The sequence below is a fragment of the Typopeltis vanoorti genome, chromosome 15 (assembly GCF_054136105.1).
Source record: "Typopeltis vanoorti isolate ZY-2024b chromosome 15, IOZ_Tvanoo_1.0, whole genome shotgun sequence".
Classification (NCBI taxonomy): Eukaryota; Metazoa; Arthropoda; class Arachnida; order Uropygi; family Thelyphonidae; genus Typopeltis; species Typopeltis vanoorti.
This window is the reverse complement of record NC_143563.1, coordinates 43,353,596-43,374,578: the sequence shown is the minus strand read 5'-3', so window position 1 is coordinate 43,374,578 and position 20,983 is coordinate 43,353,596. Positions and strand designations below refer to the sequence as shown.

The following is a 20,983-nucleotide window of genomic DNA, read 5'->3' as shown; positions in this document are numbered from 1 at the left end:
TACGAGAGACAATCAAACATATTTGGGGATAATAAAAAATTTAATAGGAAATGAAGCACACATGAAAGCTACTGGGACTTATCTTCTTCAATCTATTAGCTTCTTAATTGTAAGCAGTAATTCTATCTAACTTTTTAATAGTTGAATGGATCTCTAAGTAAGCATTTTTGCTGTTGATTCGTAGTATTTAAATGTATGTACGCACGGTGAAATTATTTCCGCTTTAGAATGCTTTTATTATTTTTTTATATATTTGAAAATTGTGATGCAATTATATTACAATAAAAATGACCACATTAGTGCAAACATTTTTTATTTTGTTAAATACAAATTTGCTATTTTCAGTTTTTAAATTTTGAAGTACAAAAATGCAGAATCGAAAACAGAAGGATGTTGAAAATCCTAGAGCTGGTTCTACATATATGAGGGCCGATCAAAAATTATCTAGACTGACTTTGTTTCGTGGAAAATCCACGCTGGTCGTTAGTGTTATGCACATTTTATTGTCTGGACAAGTTACAGCTTGTGGATGTAAAATCAATTCTCGCGTATTACTTCAGTATCATGAGAGTTGAAAAATCAGTGTATTATTACGTCATTACACATTTGACATCTTCAGTAGTAACTCTTTCAATGCTGTTTATTTAAATATAATAAGATACGAAGTTTTGACATTTCTTCAGCAGAGGATGAGAACCAGAAACATTAATTGTACATTAAATTTTATTATAAAATCATATGCTGTTCTGGCTGTTAAAAACCACTAATATAGGCGGACCATATTTCCTTGAGAGAAAAACGGGACATTGGGATGGGAAAAAACGGGACTGAGGTTATATAATATTCCGTATTCATGAAATAGTAAGATGGTAAAAAAAAAGTTTTATTACATAAACATATTGAACTTATCATTATTCTTCAGTGACAGAACCCATACAAAAATTTAGGTAGACGTAGAGGGGGACTGTATTTCAGGTAAGGAAATAAAGTCTATAATTTTGTCTTTAACACTACAATTTGGCAAAAAGTGCCGCACAACGATTGGAAAAAGTTTGCTGACTTTTTTTGTTTGATGCATCTAAACTGAATGTAAGACTTTTTGTTTTATTCAAATCCTCTATTACTTTGCTCAATATGTATGGTGATAAAACGTTGGAAATTACTGCTTCTGATCTGGCACGTGCTGAAGAAAATTTTCGTTCATAAATTTTATTCATCAATGTCGACAAGCATTCATTTGCGCGAGAACTTTGGCCGTGACGCACAATATGATAAGCAACAAGAGCTTCACTTACTGCAATTTTATCGCTTTCACTATCACCATCACGTCTCACTATAAACGAGCTGATGTTTTTAACTGAAGTCTTTTCGGCATCCTTACGTTTCTGGATACGCAGATGTTGTTTGATGTCGCTTCTGCCTCCATGAGCAAACGGAAAAATGGACATTACAATGTTGGCATACCGCTTTTGTTCCATCAACTTTAAAAAATATGAAATTTAAACAACCGGCAGCATTGTATAACAAAGGCAGCGGTTAGCATACAAGCAAAACAAAAAACTAAAGCTACAGCAAAACAGACGCCGCGTTAGAGACGCGTATGTGTTGCCAACATGTATTTTTTTATTTTCTCTGAATAAATCACTGCAGATATCGATATTTAGTATCGAACAATGCGACTCCATGGTTATACAAATTACTGGTATCCATGATTATTGATGTACGATTATAAGTTATGAATAATAATTTATGATTTATCAATATTAAAGTATATTTATAGTTTTTATTAAAAACTGGACAAAATTGACAGTTTTATGAAAACGACGGGACTGCCTGGAAATACGAAAAAAACGGTACGTATTTTTCGTATTTCCAGATATAAAAAAACTGACCCGTTCAAAACGGTACGTATGGTCAGCCTATACTAATATGTCCCAAAGATTAGGGTCATCACATCACATCATCTCTAAAGAGATTTGAAAATAAGACTCATATCGGCGCATTTTGTTCCAAGTAACTTGGGCAATTATGTTCGTACAAAAGGTGGCTATGTTTTTATTTTCTGTTCTTTCAGACACCCGATTTTTCCTAGGTATTTCCTACGTATATCAATAAGAAATACCTGAAATTATAGACAAAATACACCCACAGCAACCATTACACACAATATAAACAACAAACTAGAAGCGTAGCAATACCATAACCAAACACGGTAATTCCACTAATATAACCCGATTCAGCCTAGTCATAGGTCCCATTGGTTTCTTATTCATTTCCCCTTCAATTAAGAAAATGTTGGCAAGCAAATTTCATATAGAAGTAATTCTATAATTATGAACAGTTAGTTTTTCATACTAACTTCAGCTTCACAAAACGTTTTAATCAGCACTCGTGTATAGATCATATTTAAAATATTAAGACTCCGAAAATGATTCACATTTAGAAGAATTTTGTTTTCTGAAAACATTTAAGCACGGATGTATTAGCATATTATTTCTCAGATAGAAGAAAGACAGTTTGTTGTATTTCTTCAGCTTGAATACGGTCCCTGAGTCCCTCCAACTCTCTTGGGTGTTCTTCTAAAAATGTAACTTTACAATGCTTATCTGGAATAAATAAATAATATGGAATTATGGATGACCTTAATATTTAATGAATGGTTTATATATATATATATATATTTTTTATATTTTTTATATTATATATATATATATATATATATATATATATATGTTAAAGATACCAAGTAATTTTATAAACTTGGTTTTAATCCTTTTTCCCAAGTAAGCAAACAGAGTAAAGCAACAAGTTTGCGCCTGAACATAGTTCAGGTCTGAGGCAACTCGTGGTAAAGGTGGAGTAAGCTCTGATCACTTTCCCTTAGTATCTCCCTTAATGCAAAGCACATCCCATTGCGGAGATATATGATGCTATGCATTAAAGGAAAGGGCCACTATCCAGACCGATTTCGACCTTTATTGAGGTCTCGTCAGTGGGAGGCAGACCCAGAGATGTCAAGGTTGAAGTAATGCAGTGCTTATAAATTTTACCTGAACAAGTTGCCACAAGGTGCTTCGATCTTATTAAATAAAATTCTCAGAGAAAGATGTAGAAAGTTTTTTTACCTTGGGTATAATATACGTTAAAGATACCAAGTAATTTTATAAACTTGGTTTTAATCCTTTTTCCCAAGTAAGCAAACCAATTTTATAAACCAAGTTTATAAAATTACTTGGTATCTTTAACGTATAGTATACCGAAGATAAAAAAACTTTCTACACACACACACACACACACACACACACACATATATATATAGTATTAAGGTTGATCAGTATAACATACAATACTAATATGAGCATTACATTTTGCTTACCAAAAAGAAAGTGCACCAGTTCTCTGGGAAAATTATAAGGACTTTCTGAAAACAAAAAGGTACAATAATTATTATACAGTTGTAGTATTTTAAAAAAATTATAAAAGTTAAAAATAAAAAAAGAAGTTAAGATTTAAGTTGAAAGCATTGTTAATCTGTTTTTAACTATAAACATGGTTAAAACAGACATTTAACATTTGTGTACTGTATTTAGGAACAGTTAGTGTAATGTAATATTATTAATGCACTATATCTTCATTTAGTCAAATTTGTATAATTTGCGAATTCTAATCTGTCTCTCTCTCTCTCTCTCTCTTTCTGTGTACGTGCGAGCCTTACAGAGTTCCTATATATATGAACTCTTCTAAGGTTTTTACCATGTCATCTCATTTTCTTTCAGAAAATCTGATGACATGGTAAGATTACACTAAACAAATGCAAATATTATTATTATTTTTTAACATTCTCTATCAGTATTAACAATACAGAGGAAGTATCTTTTCGAAAAATTTTACCAGAGTAAGCATTCATTTTACATGGTTGTTCATAGTTCGAACCGCCTTGTAATCTCTGAAACATTCTTTACCAAACTTCATAGTATTTGTAAGATATACACACATACACTATAATATTCTGAACTTAAAATAATAAAAAGGCAATAATAAAAACCACTTTTACACTTACATACGAATACGTCACGTAAATTATACATTATGAGCTTCAATTATAATAGAAATGACACTTATATAAGTTTCATTTATGTTATACTCACTGTTTTCTAATTAAAAAACATGAAATTATCCTTAACAAATAACACGGTAATTATGAACATTACTACTGAATATTGTTACATGTTTATAGTCCTTATAAGGATAAGGACTGGCTTAAAGGGGCGAAGCAAGAATGCTTTTCATCTTCCCCGTTATCTGTATAGGACAAGGTGTCATTGAGCTATTAAATTAAAGCTCTGATCATGGCAGGAGGGTAACAGCAATAGCCAAGCCTCAGTTAGAACTTCATTGGCTACAGCATTGCCATCCATTACCCTCCAAGGGTATTAATCACCGCATCTCACGGTCGATTAACTCCACCACTTTCATTGTTACATGCTTCTTATAAGGACTGGCAGATGAATAGCAAGAATGCTTTTCATCTTCCCCGTTATCTGTAGAGGACAGTGTAGGGATAAGGTGTTATTGAGCAATTAAAGCTCTGATCATGGCAGGAGGGTAACAGCAATAGCCGAGCCTCAGAACTTCATTAGTATCCTGGTCTTGTTACATACTATTCTTAAACGTTCATAATATATGTTAAGATTATAAAATAAGAAAGGTGTTTGTTATTTCATTCATTTTATTCTAAATTACTTAAGAATTATAATTTCAAAAGGAATGAAAAATAAATTTAAAATTTGTTGTCATATTGTTTAAGAAGAATACTTATTAAAAAATGAATTCTGAATAAGGAAATTGCACCGAGAAAGAAATGGAATCTAACGCTCGGAGAGAATGGATAGATGAAGGAAGATATTATTATACCTCCATAAAGTCATCGGACTTGTAGTAGGGAGCCAACTGAACACTATGCTAATCCGCCCTCTACGGCTAGCCCACACGCTATGGTAAGTGAACTCCGGTGGCCTTCCGACACCAATTTTATCTCGCAAATGTATTTTTGTGTATTTTCCGAGATGAAACGCCCCTAAAAAGGTTCTTCGTATTCGAAGGTCGGTCGACGATAATGTTATTGAGTTAGAAAGACCTGATTTCGAATTAATGAAAAGTGTTCCATGTGTACGTATTTTATTTTCTGCAATGATTAGAGTTTTGTTTTTAATTCAAATTATTTTAAATTTGATTGGTAATTTATATTTTTACTGAATTAAATGCATTTATAAACATACTGGTTGGCCAATGTAACTCTTTCTCCAATCAAAATGTTACAGGTTCGAATCCCGCCGTAGGCATGGATTTTTGTGAATGATTTTAGGTAACAGATGAATTTTATTGCCCTTTATAAGACCAGTTGCCTGTTTATTGGAGGCGTGAAGTGACTTTAAAAGGTTTTATAAGAATGCCGTGTTACACAGTACTTTTCTTAAGGTTGGCATGAAACCTTAAAATGAAACCTTTTTTTTTATTCGAAGTAAGACATTAACCAGTGCTTAATTACTCATCTGATTTAAAGTTCAGGAGCGTCTGCATAACTCAAAATTTATTATTAGTGTTGTTGTTATTTCACTTACCCAAACTTTGCGATAGATACAAATAGAACAGTATTACCTAAGAGAAGCGTTCAACGCACTCATACACAAAACTAGCTACTGGACAAGTTAACACACATCGGAATTACTGGACCTCTACACTTATAAGATCAGCCTACAGCAGAGAATTTCCAGTAACCTGTAGAGTCCCACAAGGAGCTATCTTCTGTCCAGTTCTTTTTAACATATACATCAAAACATTAACCAATTCCAATACGCAGACGATACGACCATTGTGTCCATCCATAATGATTTAGCCTACTCCAACCTGCAGAGCAACCTCATCACCAGATGGCTAACCGAAAACATCATACACATAAAGTCTGAAAAAAAAAAATTAATGATATTGAAAAACGCAAATTCTTCTTTAATCTTTTCTAGTTTGGGACAATATTGAGAAAAGGTAAAACTTTCATTCTTATTGTTCAACTGTGCACACATTGGAAAGTAATTTAGAATGCTGTCTTTTAAATTATTTTGAAACAAAACCAATTTACATCTAAAACTTGCCGGTGCATCATACATGTGTGTTATTAACTGATCTTTTCCCTGAAGTCTGACATTTAAATCATTCAAATGTCCTGTAATATCAACTAAGAATGCTAGATCTTGAACCGTGTCTGATCATTAAGAAAGGCAACATCATGGTTTTTCATTTCTAGGAACAATTTGCTCTCCTCTAAAAGTAAAAAAAAAAGCTTTTTAGAAGCTTGTGACAAGATAACCAACGAATCTCTGTGTAATAAGGTAGCCCATCTAATTCACTCTCCAAGTTTTTAAGAAAGTGTGCAAACTGGCGGTGATTGAGACTACTGGATCGGATGAAGTTCACAGTGTTTGTCACAGGCTTGAGTACGCTGCTCATTTCCAATACTTTGGAGCACAGGACCTGCTGATGAATAATGCAGTGGAAAGATTGCAGTTTTGGAATGTCTATACATTTCCTTTAGCTTTGTTGCAAGTCTTGGTACGAAACCTTTATTTTTGCCTATCATGGCTTGAGTACCATCGGATGTCACAGTTATGAGCCTGTTCAGAGGAAGTTGGTATTTTTCCAAACTGCTCCACATGACGTCAAAAATGTCTTCCCCTGTAGTGGCTCCATGAGTGGTTCCAAGCTCGAAGAAACAAAGTAGCTTGAGCCATGTTGTGAATATCGAAACTTTCGTCAAGTGCAATTGAAAAGCACTGTACGTTTGCGAATATTTCTTGCAACTGGTCACGCAGATTATCTGCCATTTCGGTTATTCTTTCCATCACAGTATTTCTGGAGAAAGAAATATCGCGAAATACTTGCACATTTTTGGGACATACGGTTTCGGCTTCTTTTATCATACACTCCTTAACCAAGGAACCGTCACTAAAAGGTTTGGAATATTTCGCCAATAAATAGCTGATTTCATAACTGGCTCTCACTGCTGATTCATTGTCTTTCATAATTTTTGTTGTTGACTTTGAAGTGAATTCATACTTTTTAAATTTTCTTCCCTTAGTTTACCCTCAAGCGTGAATATTATGCTTTGTGAATTTTATCGTAGTGCCTTTTTATATTATATTCTTTGAACGACACTAATTGTTTTGTTACAAATAATGCACACAATTTTGTCCTTTGTTTCATTGCAGAAGTAATTCAATCCCAGTTTTCTTGAAATTTTCTCCCCTCAGCAGCAATTTTTCTTTTTCTTGTTTCTTAGAAAGCGACATTGCTTGGGTGAATAAATATATTATTAATAACAATTTTTATAAAAATGTTTGAATAAAAACGCACAAAACTGTAGACCAGTGCACGATACTATTGCAAATAAAAAATAATAAAAAGGGATTCTCTCACTGCTAGATTACGTTGCTAGGTTGTCGTTGGATCGTGTTCGGTGCACTGACATGTATTTCAGAGATCGCTGATTGACTATAGCAGGCAATTATAAACTCATAGCCTGGATTCATCACATGAGCGCTTATGCTGTGCATCACATGAACAGCTGCTAGCCAATAGAATTCAATTTTTCAGCGTTACCCGAAGCATGCTATAAATTAACAATGAAAGTATAAATATAGTTTACAATTGATTAGGATCGGATCTCACATTGAAATTGCGATATAAATTTTTATTACTGCAATTATATTATAGCAGGTAGTTGCATCCATATTGTAACTATAAATGTCATATGAAAACGAATAAATCGATACCGTATTTACCCGAATATAACTCGCACTTTCCCCCCAAAATTAAAGCTAAAAATCGTGGTGCGAGATATATATGCAGGGATTTTTGGAAACTAAAGTTTTCAGGAAAAAACTGAGAATGGTGATGACTCATCAAGAATCCCCTATTCGTTTTCTCTACTTATGGTCTCGAGAGCGGTTTCCTTTTGTGCATTGTCAGTCATCTACCCAAATAACGTCATCTTCTTTCCCATTATTCCAAGTAAAAATTACAATTCACAAGATTTTAGATCCGTAATGAACAACCCTTCACGAATGACTAAAGAGAAGTGAAAGCAGAGCGTGAAATAGACAGCAATGGTAGGCCAATAGAGATAGAGCAACTATGAAGATGTGCATATGATTGGTGTGGTACTAACAAAAGATCATGTTATCAAAACACAAAGTCAAGCCGACAATTTTGAGTTGAAACGCTAATTCTCTTCAACCGAATTCCATAATATCTGAAACTGCCATTACAACATTCACTCTGTATGTCTTAGTTTTAACACGTTTACGAATTTTATTGCAGCTTTGCGTTTGAATTAGTGGGCGCACTCACACAAATCAAACTAAAAAAGTGTTGTTTTTAGTTAGATATTGTGTTTGCCAGTGCAACTGATAGTTTTGCTCCAGTCTAAACAGCATGGTTAATGTGGGAGGAGATATGTGATTCATTAGTTAATGCCGTTTTTATTACAGTTGTCTCTAATTGCACTGAAGAAATATATTACACATGTTGAGAAATATATTACACAGACTCCAAAAGGCTCTGTACTTTATTCAGTAGCAAAATAAAACTACTTGTCTTTCTTGCATCTGCAATATAGTGGCAGTTGAGGAGGGCATATTGTTTACTCGCTCCTCACAGTAAACAATATGCCCTCCCCAACTGTGAATTATCGTCCCGAAGTGAAAGTGGTTAAACTTTATTTTCGCGTGCGATGTATATGCAAAACTTTTAAATTTATTTTTGCGTAAAGTAAAATCAGGGGTGCGATTGATACGCGAGGGCGAGTTACATTCGAGTAAATATGGTATTTCTGTTTTATTATAAAAAGCAACCATCTTTTTTAATATTCCCTTGAGACATCGTGGGCCGCAAGAAATTCCTTTGCGGGCCGCCAGTTTGACACCCCTGCTCTAAGCACCAACCCTATTCAAATCATAGCTATAGCAGAGATCAGTTAATATATTTGACACCTTGGGCTTCATTTCGGTGTTAATCTAAACTGGAAGAGTAGTTTGCAAAACAAACACCGGATAATAGTAGCAAACTATATCGATTAAAACGCATTGTTCCCTCATATATAAAAACATATATGTTTTTTAACATATAAGTTTTGTTTTATAAAATATATATTTTATAAAAACATATGCGTTCTGCGCAGACTAGAAACTAACTAAACAGATTCCAATCATCGCAGTCTAAAATGGCAAAACAGATATTCTGGGAACAAAGAAAAGATCCTAGACTTATACAGCTGCAATGACAGAACACAAAATATTTATGGTAATGCACCTATGCCACTGCACATTCATGTTAAAACACCACTTCAGTCCAACCTACAGCATAACAAGGCGGCTGTCAACAAATTTACTTACTACTTACTGTCCTCTTACGTCGGGGATGGGTTGAGTCTTCCATGTTTCTACAACAACCTCCAGGAGTCTCGGTTTCTTACGTGCCTGGTGAGCTGTCTACATGTTTGTAATCCAGACTTGACTTTTATTGTTGTTATCCATTTAGTTCTTGTTCTTCCTTTTTTCTTTTATTTTTGCATACAGAGCAAGGTTGGGTAGTCTTTTTGATGGCATTCTCTCGACAAATTACCAACAAATTACAAGGTCAACAAATTACCTCACATATAAATACAATTATAACTACGAAAAAGCTGCCCGGAGATTTTAGAGGAGAAGATCAATATGCATGTGTGTGTGTGTGTGTGTGTTTGAGAAAGAAAGAGAGAGGAACATTGAATCTCCTTGCATTAGTTTCTGACATTAACCAATTATAATACGCAGACGACTCATATAAGATTTTCATCGTTTTTTTCAACTGCGCCGCTAGGGAAGCATATATACGAGTAGGCAATCTATGAATAGAGCAGACGATATTGCACTAAATATGGACTTCTATTTATCCCGTTTTAATAACGTAATAGACTGCTAGGTGTCCCTTATTAAATAACAATTCATTGATATTCTTTTCTTTTCTTTTTATAGTAACGGTAATATCTGTGCGGTGTTTTATTAATTAATGTAGTGAAAAGCAGTACTTATTATTATGTGAACTGTAGTACTATAATCTGCGTACTCAAGAAAGGTGAGATAATTTGAAAGGTGAGCCACCATTTTTCTAAATGTTTTAATCTTTGTGGTCTTTTTATTACTTTGTTGCCATGGCTAATCGAACACCATGAACATATGATCCCCGAAGAGCAAGACAGAGAGAAACAGAAAAGTAAAATGATGTGGATGCTTATGTTTAAATCCCTCTACAAAAAGAAGCAATGAATGAATTGAGCAATGTCCATATAATACATTAAACAAATCATATACTACGAAAATAAATTTATAATATCATAATCTACTACGCTAGACACTTTAAATAGTGAAATAATAGGTTTAACTGAAGTTACTTACTTGAGCAAAACCAATCCTTATATTCGTGACACAGCAAGAGATATCGGAATCCCGGAGCTAAAAGCGACATCATCATTTTTACGTATCTGCGAAATAATTACCTTTATTATTATTATTATTATTATTATTATCACCCACTCTATTCAACATATACATTAACGATGTTCATAATATGGTCATAAGAGTTCAAATATTTCAGTACGCAGATGACATCGCACTACTAGCAATCCACACAGACATCAACACGGCTCTCTGCAAAGCACAACAAGACCTAAATGAAATCACAACATACTTCTACCAAAACGTAATTGTAATCAACGGCACCAAAACACAAATGTTGATAATACACAACCCGAGAATCATGCGCCCCGCACCACTATCGATACACTGTCACACATACTACTGCATTAACAACAAAAATACATGCCAATGTCCCGAAGTCAAACCTGTAACACATGCAAAATACTTCGGTCTCTTCATAGATTGCCACCTTAAATGGACAAAACATATAGAATACTTACATACCAAAATCCGGATCATCGCAGCAAAACTCTTCCAAGTAAAAGACATTATTCCATCCAACATAAAAAAAAAAAAACTCCTATATCACGGTATCTGCGAATCTCTACTCAGATACGGTATAACAGTCTGTGCAAATACATCAAACAGCCACCTAACAAAATTCGACACATTACACAGGAAAATTGTGTCAATAGTGATTTGGATACCTTACAAGCAAAAACCAATATCGGACCCGCACATGGCGACACACAGAATCCTGAGCATTAAAAACCTGAAACACTACATAACATTAACAAGGAATTACTTCAACATCACCTATCGAAACAACAGAGACATATATAGTATAACACGACCTACAACAACTCTCTACAACCCTAAACCTTCAACAACTCATACGGTTCTTTTGTGAGATATCCCATCAGATACCCACGCAACTCAACAACCTACTAAGAAATTTAAAACACGTAGATAACTACAGAACATTAAAACACAAACTCTGGATATCAACAAAGTTAATATACCATTAACACTAATATACACACCACAAATCACTAGCATCCAATGCCTACATCCCATACATAAACAGTATCAACAATATAAATAGTGAAGGCTAAATCCGAATCTCTTCATAAAATCTAACCCAAGCTTCGAAGTAGGTGGGGTTAATTCGGCTCACTCATCTGCACGTAATCCTTATAATCAAATAATGTAGATTATGTAAGAAAATAGTCAGTGAAGTGTATAACAATAATTAAAATATTCAAAAAAAAATGTGTATATATAAATGGCTGTATATAATAAGCTATGATATTGATATTAAAAAAAATTATGTACATTTATATTTTAAAAAAATCAGTGTACTCTACATTTGAACAGAAAATGTAATAGTATACTTTATTGTATACATGTAAATGCTCTGTATGATGATAAATAAAATCTTATTACAGTTTTTTTAATTATTATTACATAAATAAGCTGCAAAAGAGTAAAATGTAACCTTCTAAAAGTATAAAAATCCTGAAAAACTTTGTAAAAAGCATCTTAAACCTAGAGCTGGTTTTACATACGATTTGCAAAATGCATTTATTTACATTCGTTCTATCCGTCCTTTCATTGGGCTGTGATTTGATGAGTTTATTGAAGTTGAGTATCGAAAATTTCCTGAGCTACCTTAATTGTCCTCTCAGTTGAGTCATTTGCTGCAGTACTCTTCCCCTGAAGCTCTAACATCTTTGGTAGCAATGAACTCAACTGTAGGTGAAGACTCAAAAAGTACACTGCATGTCGATTTCCAAAAGCTAGATAGGGTTAAAAGAGCTTACTTTCATGAAACATGGTATCTAGGATATTGACTATAATTTGTACAGATAGCTCAAATTTGGTTTAAGTAAGAATATTTCAATGACAAAATTCGTCAAAATAAAATTGTAACATATGTTTACGGTATATGTTTACATAAATTAAAAAGAACTCTCGATCATTTGCGATAATACGTGATAATCATTATACAAGAATGCAATCACAAAACGAGTTTGTTCAATTATTATTATTAATATTATTATTATTATTATTATATGTATTTTGGTTTTTGGATCAATTATAGGACAGCGTGGTTGCTAAGACAACGCCATATTGGCCACGCGGTCATGTCGTTCGAGCGGATGTAGATAGAGGCCTCTTTACAAAGCTACAGTCGTGGGTTCTATTCTCTGAAAGTGGGTCAATCACCAGTTTCCTTCCTGTTCCTTCACTGCATGCCATGGCGGACTGTTTCCTTTGAGGAAATTTCTCCATTAGTGCTGAAGTACCCCTGAAGTATTTTCTCCTACACATTAACGACCGTTTCTCACCTATCCCCAAATTTCTGATGACTGTATATTCCGTTTCTCGTTTTTGTTCCATAAACTTTGTAGCGCTCAAATAATTCAAGCTTGAAGAACTTCCACAACAATTTCTTAAGCAGAGATCTCTTTCCCTTCTTCTGTGGGATCAGCTTAATTTAGTGAGCTTTCCAAACGCACTTCTGTCTTATTTCTCATAGGAAAGATCTTCCTTCAGTTTCCCTTACCATTCATAACACTCAGATCTCCAATTAAGATTTTATTTCGGTATTTGTGTCAGGTCGTCTTCTCTGACACGAATACGTCACACAAGCAAGCCTCCACAAAACTTCTCTTCTTTCGTTCATACATTACTTCTTGCCTGCACTTTATAAATCTAGCACTTTATAAATCCTCGAGGTCGCCGAATTTGGGGTGTTGCATTAAATCCGATGAAACATGTTGCGTTTTGAATAAATTTAATTGTTATTCTAGTCTCGGTTCTAGTCAGTATAGATAAATATGAACATATCCCAATTCCGAGTTAATTTTCATAATTTCTTGTCCTCTTTAATTCTATGTACTGCATTTTTTTTTTTGAGACCAGATAACTTTCTTTCAGTTGAAAAAGCCTTTATAAAGGTTCTTTGAATCCAAGAGGGGATCCAAAAATTACCGAATGTGCTACCGAAGTTCGCTGCATGTAACAATGGTTCCAATAAACTTAGTGTTTTGTGTTGTTGTTTTTATCTTCAAAATGGAATATACAGTCTAATCCTCAAGAACAATTAAATAAATCGGTCTTGCATTGTGTTGGATAAATTCGAAACAAATTTATTATCATAATGAAAGAACACTCTGACACTATCTCCTCAACATGCTTTCTGTTCATCAATTCATGTAAAATAAATTCATGTAAAATAACTGTTAAAAATTTATCAACGAGTCATTCTTTTCAGATGTTTGGTCTGTCAGCATAACATTTTTGTTTTCTGTGCTCGAAACGGAACTGAAATGAAGTGTAATGCTACACCTTGAGAAAGTCTTCAACCATTCCGATCTAAACAATTTCACATTCTTTATCTGTCCTTTTTTCCCTATATTTCGCAAACTAGGAGACTATCCCCATCCAAGATACTTATATAATTATTTTCGTAATGTGTTAAACCATCTGTTTAATAAAAAGGAAATATTCCGTTTCGAAATGGGTAAAAATATATGAGGTAATGAACTCGCAGAACATCTTACTTGATTTTCTACTAATGGATGCAAAGAGAGTACACTTCTACTCTTTTCTACTTTTCTACTCTTCCTCTAAAATAAAAGGTTCAAGTGATGCAACTAGCAATATAGATCTCATCGATATGGTAATATTTTCTTTTCTCTCACTTTGTCGGATTTTACATCCTCAAATAGACTAACCAGCCTCAGAAAATATAATGCAATACAGTCAAGAATATCTCTGTGTACATTGAGCACGTAAGAGATTTCAATTCATGGCTCTGGTTCACTACTCCTCTTCTAGATTGGAAGACATGGCTTTAGGGCTAGTCTAAGGTCAAGACCTTCATTTCGATTTTGATTTATTTGCAATCTAAATGGAAATCATAAGGATAGTAATACTAAACATTAGATGAAAATATCATGTTAAGTATTATTTTATAATTTTATTTTTGAATGCTCAGTGTCCTGCCTTGGATACACGATAATGAACATTATGTTTTCCAAGGCAGAATTTTTTGACGAGTTAGCTAAGAAAGGCAAAAGTGTTTTAAAAAAGTAATTCAAACCTCATGTCTTTTGGATATGAGAAATACATATAAATGAAATTACGAATTAAAAGACATTATCTAATTAATTTGCCACAGGTTGCGTTAGTTAGGCATACCCTATTAACAATATTATTCTCTTTGGTTTTCAGTGAATTTTTCTGGACACAACTGACAGCAATTTTAATCCTTAATGGGAACTTACTTTAAGGAGAAAAAGTGTTTCATAGGGTGAAAACATTACCAGTATATAAAATAGCTTATAATAGTTAGTAAATATTACGAAACTTACTCTTTGCGGCATTCTTTTTCCATTGCACCTAAACTTCCTTTATCCCACACTGCATCCATAGTCCCGACAATATCCCTAATTAAGTAATAAACAAATAAAGTATATGACATATAAACATAAATTAAAAGTTCATTCATAATTGTACTCATAGGAGCTTTCAAATCACTTTTACAAATCATAAGAGAAAATATCTACTAATTCAATCTGTAAGATAATTTGAAATCCTTATAATCCAAATATACTCTTTTGATATTGAAATAAATAATCAATACATTTCTGTATTTATTTAATGCTCTCCATTTAATGCTTCAAATTCTACAAAAGTGGTTAGCAGAAGACACAATGTGATAAAAACCATTAACCATTAACATTACTGATAGGATGGGTGAAGCACAAGTGCTTTTCATATTTCCCTTTATCTGTAATGAGAGTTGTTTGGGAATGGGAGGTTAGTGAGCAATTAAGCTCGCCCTCTGAGGGCATTTGTGTTAGCTATGATCAGTTGAGAGAAAAATAGCCTTCGGTCTTTTGTGTTTGTAGTAATCAGTCTCATTGTAATTAACAGCTTGCACGATTAGTGGGTTTGAATGTGAACTTGACTTCGCGAAGAATTTTTCTGAAGATTACGAAGAAAGGAGGAAATGACGGTTTCTTGGTGAATCTGTGAATTTCTGATGAACCACGGTGCATCCAGGATCATCCTAAGGCATTTGTTTTGGATTCTCTGCGATTTCGAAATGTTTGATCTTGAAGTGTGACTCCATGCTGGTGAGGCGTAGGTAATGACTGGACGTATTACCATTCGGTAAAGAAGCAATTTATTATGTAGGTTCAATTTGCACTTGCGGTTGATCAATGGGTAGAGCTGTGCTATTACTTTGGAAGATTTGGAGCCAATGAGATTAATGTGCTTGTTAAAAAAGAGTTTCTTATCCATTAATACCCCAAGATATTTGGTCTCTGATTGCCATGGGATCTTACGACCAGAGAGCAGGATGTCTTCTTTGTTGCAGATCTTTCTTCTTGAAAACAACATGGCTGAGCTTTTGAGGGGGTTCACTTAAATCATCTAGTTGGTGAACCAGTTTGCTAGCTCATTGATACTTCCTTGGAGTCTAGTGATTGCTAGGCGAGGGCTGAGCGATCTAGCTAGAATAGCGGTGTCGTCGGCATAAAGGGCCGTAGTAGTTGTTCTTGAATTGAGAGGAATATCTGCCATGTAAGTTGTAAAAAGTATTGGGGCCAGAAGAGAACCCTGAGGTACTCCCGCCAGAATTTTGCGCCTTGATGACACAGTTCCGTTGAGTTTTACTTGCATGTATCTTTCACTAATATATGAATTTCACTAGTTTAATTGGGATATTGTTTTCAATTAGTTTGAAGATAAGGCCTTGATGCCAGACCTTATCAAAGGCCTTGGCAACATCCAAAAACACAGCAGCAGTGTGAAGTTAAAACCATGAGTGATATGTTCTGATAGTCGGTGAATTTGTTGCACCGTGTTGTGAGCTTTGCGAAACACAAATTGCTCATTTGGGATTATTTTCTGTTTATCCACTGCTGATTGTAGTCTTGATAGAATGATCTTTTGTATTACTTTGCCAAGACAGAAAAGAAGACTGATGGGCCTGTAGCTTTGGGGAAATTGTGAGTTACTACCAGGCTTTTTCAGAGGTATAATGTCCGCGATTTTCCAATCTGTGGGAAAGTACTGAAATCTTAAAATGGAATTGGTAATATTAACTAGATGAATTATGGCTTTACGTGGGAGTAGCTTTATTATTCTATTGGTAATGCCGTCAGGGCCGAGGGCCTCTTTATTCTTCAGATGGGAAATAATATTTATTATTTCTGTTGGAGATGTGGGGGTGATGGTTTCTGAATCATCCTTAGGCTGTCTTAGTGCATTTCTAACTTTACGATGAACTTTGTTAATAAGATTGATATTTAAGTTTACGAAAGATGTGCTGCATTGTTTTTCCAGATTGTCAATTAGGGCTTCTACTTTTTCTTCATCTGTGCAATTCCAAGAGTGGTCTTCAAAGGGGTAAGTAGTTGTCTTTTGGTACGAAGAGATTTTACAAACTTCCACATGGAGTTATCTTCTGGGTTGATTTCCCTGAGTTTGGATTCCCATTTGGAATTCCTGTGCATCTGGAGGGCTTCTCGAACCTGTCTGTTCTTGATGTTTAAGGTTGTTTTGTCCTGCGGGGCTCTGGTGTTGTGATATCGCTTTCTGGCTTTATTTTTGTCCCTAATCAGGTCTATTATCTCCTCTGGGATCCAGTTGGGAGCGTGGAAGACAGTGGTTTGAGTGACTGATGCTATTGCTGTGTTGATTTACCCAGTTAAATTGCTTACAGCTTGGTCTATTTCTTCTTTTTTACGAATGACAGGGGGTGGGCCGATGTGGACTGGGAGAACCTTAGAGAGCTTGTCCCATGGCAAGAAAGAATGATGGGGGGAGAGCTGATCTTGATGTCCTAACCTGAGCAGGATGGGATTATGATGTGAGTTAAGTTCTTCTGTCTCCAGCTGGTATTAATATTTGATGTTTCTAAGGATAACTATGTCTAATACATCAGAACTTCCTGATGGGCTATAGTCGGTGGGCTCAGTGGGTCCAGCTACTATTGATCAGTTGAGTAACGTGTGGTTGAATAAGGTACGGCCTTTGGAGTTGATTGACGAACTGAACCAGGCCGTATGTTTGGAGTTTAGGTCTCCTGCTATAATTATGGAATCCGTGGAGCTGAGGATGGAGTCTAAGTCTGCTGTCAATAGCGGAATACTGGGAGGATTGTACGCTGCGTACAATTTGAGTTTTCCTGCATTGTTAGTGTGCACCTCCACACCTGTTACCTCAAGGTTTAGAGTTTGGGGGTTGATCTGCGAGTTGTGGCTTAAATAAGTTTTAATAAAAATAGCTGTGCCGCCTCCGCTAGAGTTAAGTCTGTCTGTCCTATATAAAATATAACCTCTTAGTTTTGGGTTGTTTGATGGTCTGAGGTGGGATTCACTGATCAAGATTATGTCTTGATCGTATCTTTTTGCGAATTCTTGCAGCTCGAGAATTTTATTTGTTAAGCCATTGGCATTCCATGCTGTTATCAGGAGAGAATTTGGTTTAAATTTTTTAAACATTATAGAGAGCTGTTAATATGGATTGGGTTTCTATATAGAATCTCTTTCTGGAATATCGTGAGGTGCTTGCTTTGCTGAATTCATGCAGCATTGTTGCAAGTGAGTGACGAGGTTAAAGCTGATGTGAGATTAGAGCTTGTTCGCTCTTTCGATGAAGGAGTCTGGGTTATTGCCGCTTCCGCATATGATTTGGACATGAATGAAGGTCCAGTGCCTTCCTGTGTTGCCGAATGTAAGGTATTATTATCTGGAGGGCGACCTGTTTCGTTTTTTGTGTCATTGCTTGGAGGAGCGTGGTTAGTTCTTGTTGATCCACGGTTTTTTGGATGGAAAAGGCAACCCTTGTAATTAGAGGGATGTGGTCCTCTACAATTGGCACAGCAGGCAGGTGTGGATCTGGGCTTGGTGCAGGAGTTAGTTTGGTGACCCTCACTGCATTTTAGGCATCTCTGCACAGGTTTTGGGTATGCCCGAACCTCTGGCATCTGTGGCACTGCCCTGCCGATGCCTTCTTCCTTAGAGGTTCAGTTGTAATTTTAAGCTTACAAATGTTGGTAACTTCATAGATTCTTTTTCGTGTGTTGGAGATTTCGACCAACACCAGTGGCATTGGTGTTTTATCTGACCTCAACATTCTGCTGACTTTGATTGGGGTCAATCCTTGATTGATGAGGTCAGCTGTGGTCTCATCAGTTGTGATGCCCTCAGCCACTCCTCTTAGAACTACTTTTAAGTTCTTCTCGCTTGCTAGCGCAAATGTGTGGAAGGGCAATTTAGAGTTTTCCAACATTTTCGTCATCATGCGATAATCTGTGACAGTGGTAGGGTGAATCTTTACATCCTCTTCAGTATTTCTTCCCCAGGAGAAATTGATATTTTGTTCTCTTAGGGATCTTGATACTGAGGTCCATTTATCTTTATCTCGAAGGATAGCTGGAGGGACCTTTCTTTTCTATCTTGGGTGATCTGATTTTGGTGAGTTGTTACATCATCTTCCATTCCACCTTCCAATGTTCTGAGTCTTTTATTAGATTGTTCTTCCTGTGAACAATCGAACTGTCGGGGAGTCTTTGTAGATGGAACAGGTGTAATGTCCTCTTCGATATCCAAATCATCATCTTCAGTGTCATTTACTTGAGTGAAGAGATTTAAGCAACCAGGATAATCCGTTTCAAATTTCTTTAGGATGAATTTGAGAATGTCAAGTGACATATCTTTGTTTAACTGTTGAATGGCGTCCTTAATATCTTTTACATTCTCCATCCTTGTGTACAATGAGGGATGATTTCGATGTCTTATTCCTGACGATCTAAGAGGGTGGTCTATTGACAAATCCCTCAGACTCACGCAAGAGTTTACCAACTAAGCAATGTGTAATCACAAAAATAGACAAAAGGAAGAAAGCTTACAAATTCGAGAGAAGAAATTATATTATCACTATTTAAATAAGAAAATTGTGTCTTATTATATTTAATATATAATGAAATAATTCTATTTGTATAGCATAAATTTTGTTGAACTAAATAATATATTAAACTCGACAAGATAACAATTTACTACTTTATTTATCGTTTGCATGTACGCATACTGTGATGTGTTACATCAAGGTAATCTGATTAAAAAATGAACTTTTGCGCCAGCTGTCCAAACCAATAGAACTAGACTATAAAAATGATGATTTAGAGTGTTCGTAAAATATCTAAAAATGTGGTAAGAAAAATTTAAAAATACTATCAATGAAACAGAAGAAATTCATTGAAAATTTTCGATTTTTTAATATTACTATTTGTCAGTGTTAATACGTACTGCCATTAATATTACCATTGTCCAACAGCTTCCATTTCTCGCGTGAGATGTAATTCTTGTCACATGTGTGATCCGGCAGCATTTTACATATTCCAGTGTAATAAAAGGTCGCTCATTTTCCTAAAAAGAGATTTTATAAACGGTGACTTTACAGTCGTGGTACAATGCCATTGTTACATCTGGTAAAAATTTAATTCACCGCAATTCTGTGTCTACATGTACATTAACATTAACATTTATGGCTAGATGGGTGAAGCAAAATTGCTTTTCATATCTTGTAATGAAAGAACTTTGAATAGAGTGTTTGTGAGCTATATGCTCGCCCATTGAGGGCAGTGAAGTTAGCTGTGTTCAGCTGAACTTAAGATAGACTTTGGTCTTTTATATTCGAATCTTTCTGCTTCATTATATTCCGAGGCTTCCTTAATTAACGGGTTTGGATGGTTACTTGTCTTGGTAAAGAACTGCAAAGTTAGATTTAGGAGAAGGGAAGAGATATTAACTTCTCTCTGGATCTGGGTGTTTCTTATAAACCAAGGGGTATCCAGAATCATCCTTAGGCACTTATTCTGTAATCTCTGAAGTTTTAGAATGGTTGAATTCGCGGTGTGGCTCAACGCTGGGGATGCGTAAGTGATCACCGGTCGAATTACCATCTTGTAAATTGTTAATTTTGTTTGCGTGTCCAGTTTGCTTTGTCTGTTGATCATAGGGTAGAGCTGTGCTAAGGCTTTGGATGTCTTTGAGGTAATAACTAATACGTTTGCTGAATAGGAGTTTACTATAAAGAATCACTCCAAGATATTTAACTTCGGTCTGCCATGGAATCTTTGCTCCCAATAAATAACTATCCTCCATGGTATGGATTTTCTTTCTAGTAAACAATATAGATGAACTTTTCTGGGGGGTTAACTTGGATCCTCCAGTCTGCCATTCACTTTTCTAAAATGTGTATGCTGGTTTGGAGTCTTTTAGTTGCCAATTTTGGGCTCAGTGATCTTACAATCAGTGCAGTATCATCTGCATATAATGCAGTGAATGTTGTTCTTGGGTTCAGAGGGATGTCTGCGACATAGATTGAGAATGGAAGAGGTGCCAGAAGAGATCCCTGAGGTAAGCCTGCCAAAATCCTGCGTCTGGGTG

At 35.1% G+C, this 20,983-nt stretch overlaps 1 protein-coding gene across 1 annotated transcript in view; it reads right to left on the bottom strand.

The window, feature by feature from the left end:
* Positions 1–296: 296 nt before the first annotated feature.
* The window catches only part of LOC150098709 (thiopurine S-methyltransferase-like), a 43,114-nt gene continuing 22,427 nt past the window's right edge, over positions 297–20,983 (bottom strand). Inside the window, exons 6-9 of the mRNA XM_090405145.1 lie at positions 14,891–14,965; positions 10,488–10,573; positions 3,377–3,421; positions 297–2,606 (exon numbers count right to left, since the gene is read on the bottom strand). Of these exons, the coding sequence (XP_090261271.1) occupies positions 2,491–2,606; positions 3,377–3,421; positions 10,488–10,573; positions 14,891–14,965 (322 nt within the window). The 3' untranslated portion in view covers positions 297–2,490. The remainder of the gene's footprint in view (positions 2,607–3,376; positions 3,422–10,487; positions 10,574–14,890; positions 14,966–20,983) is intronic.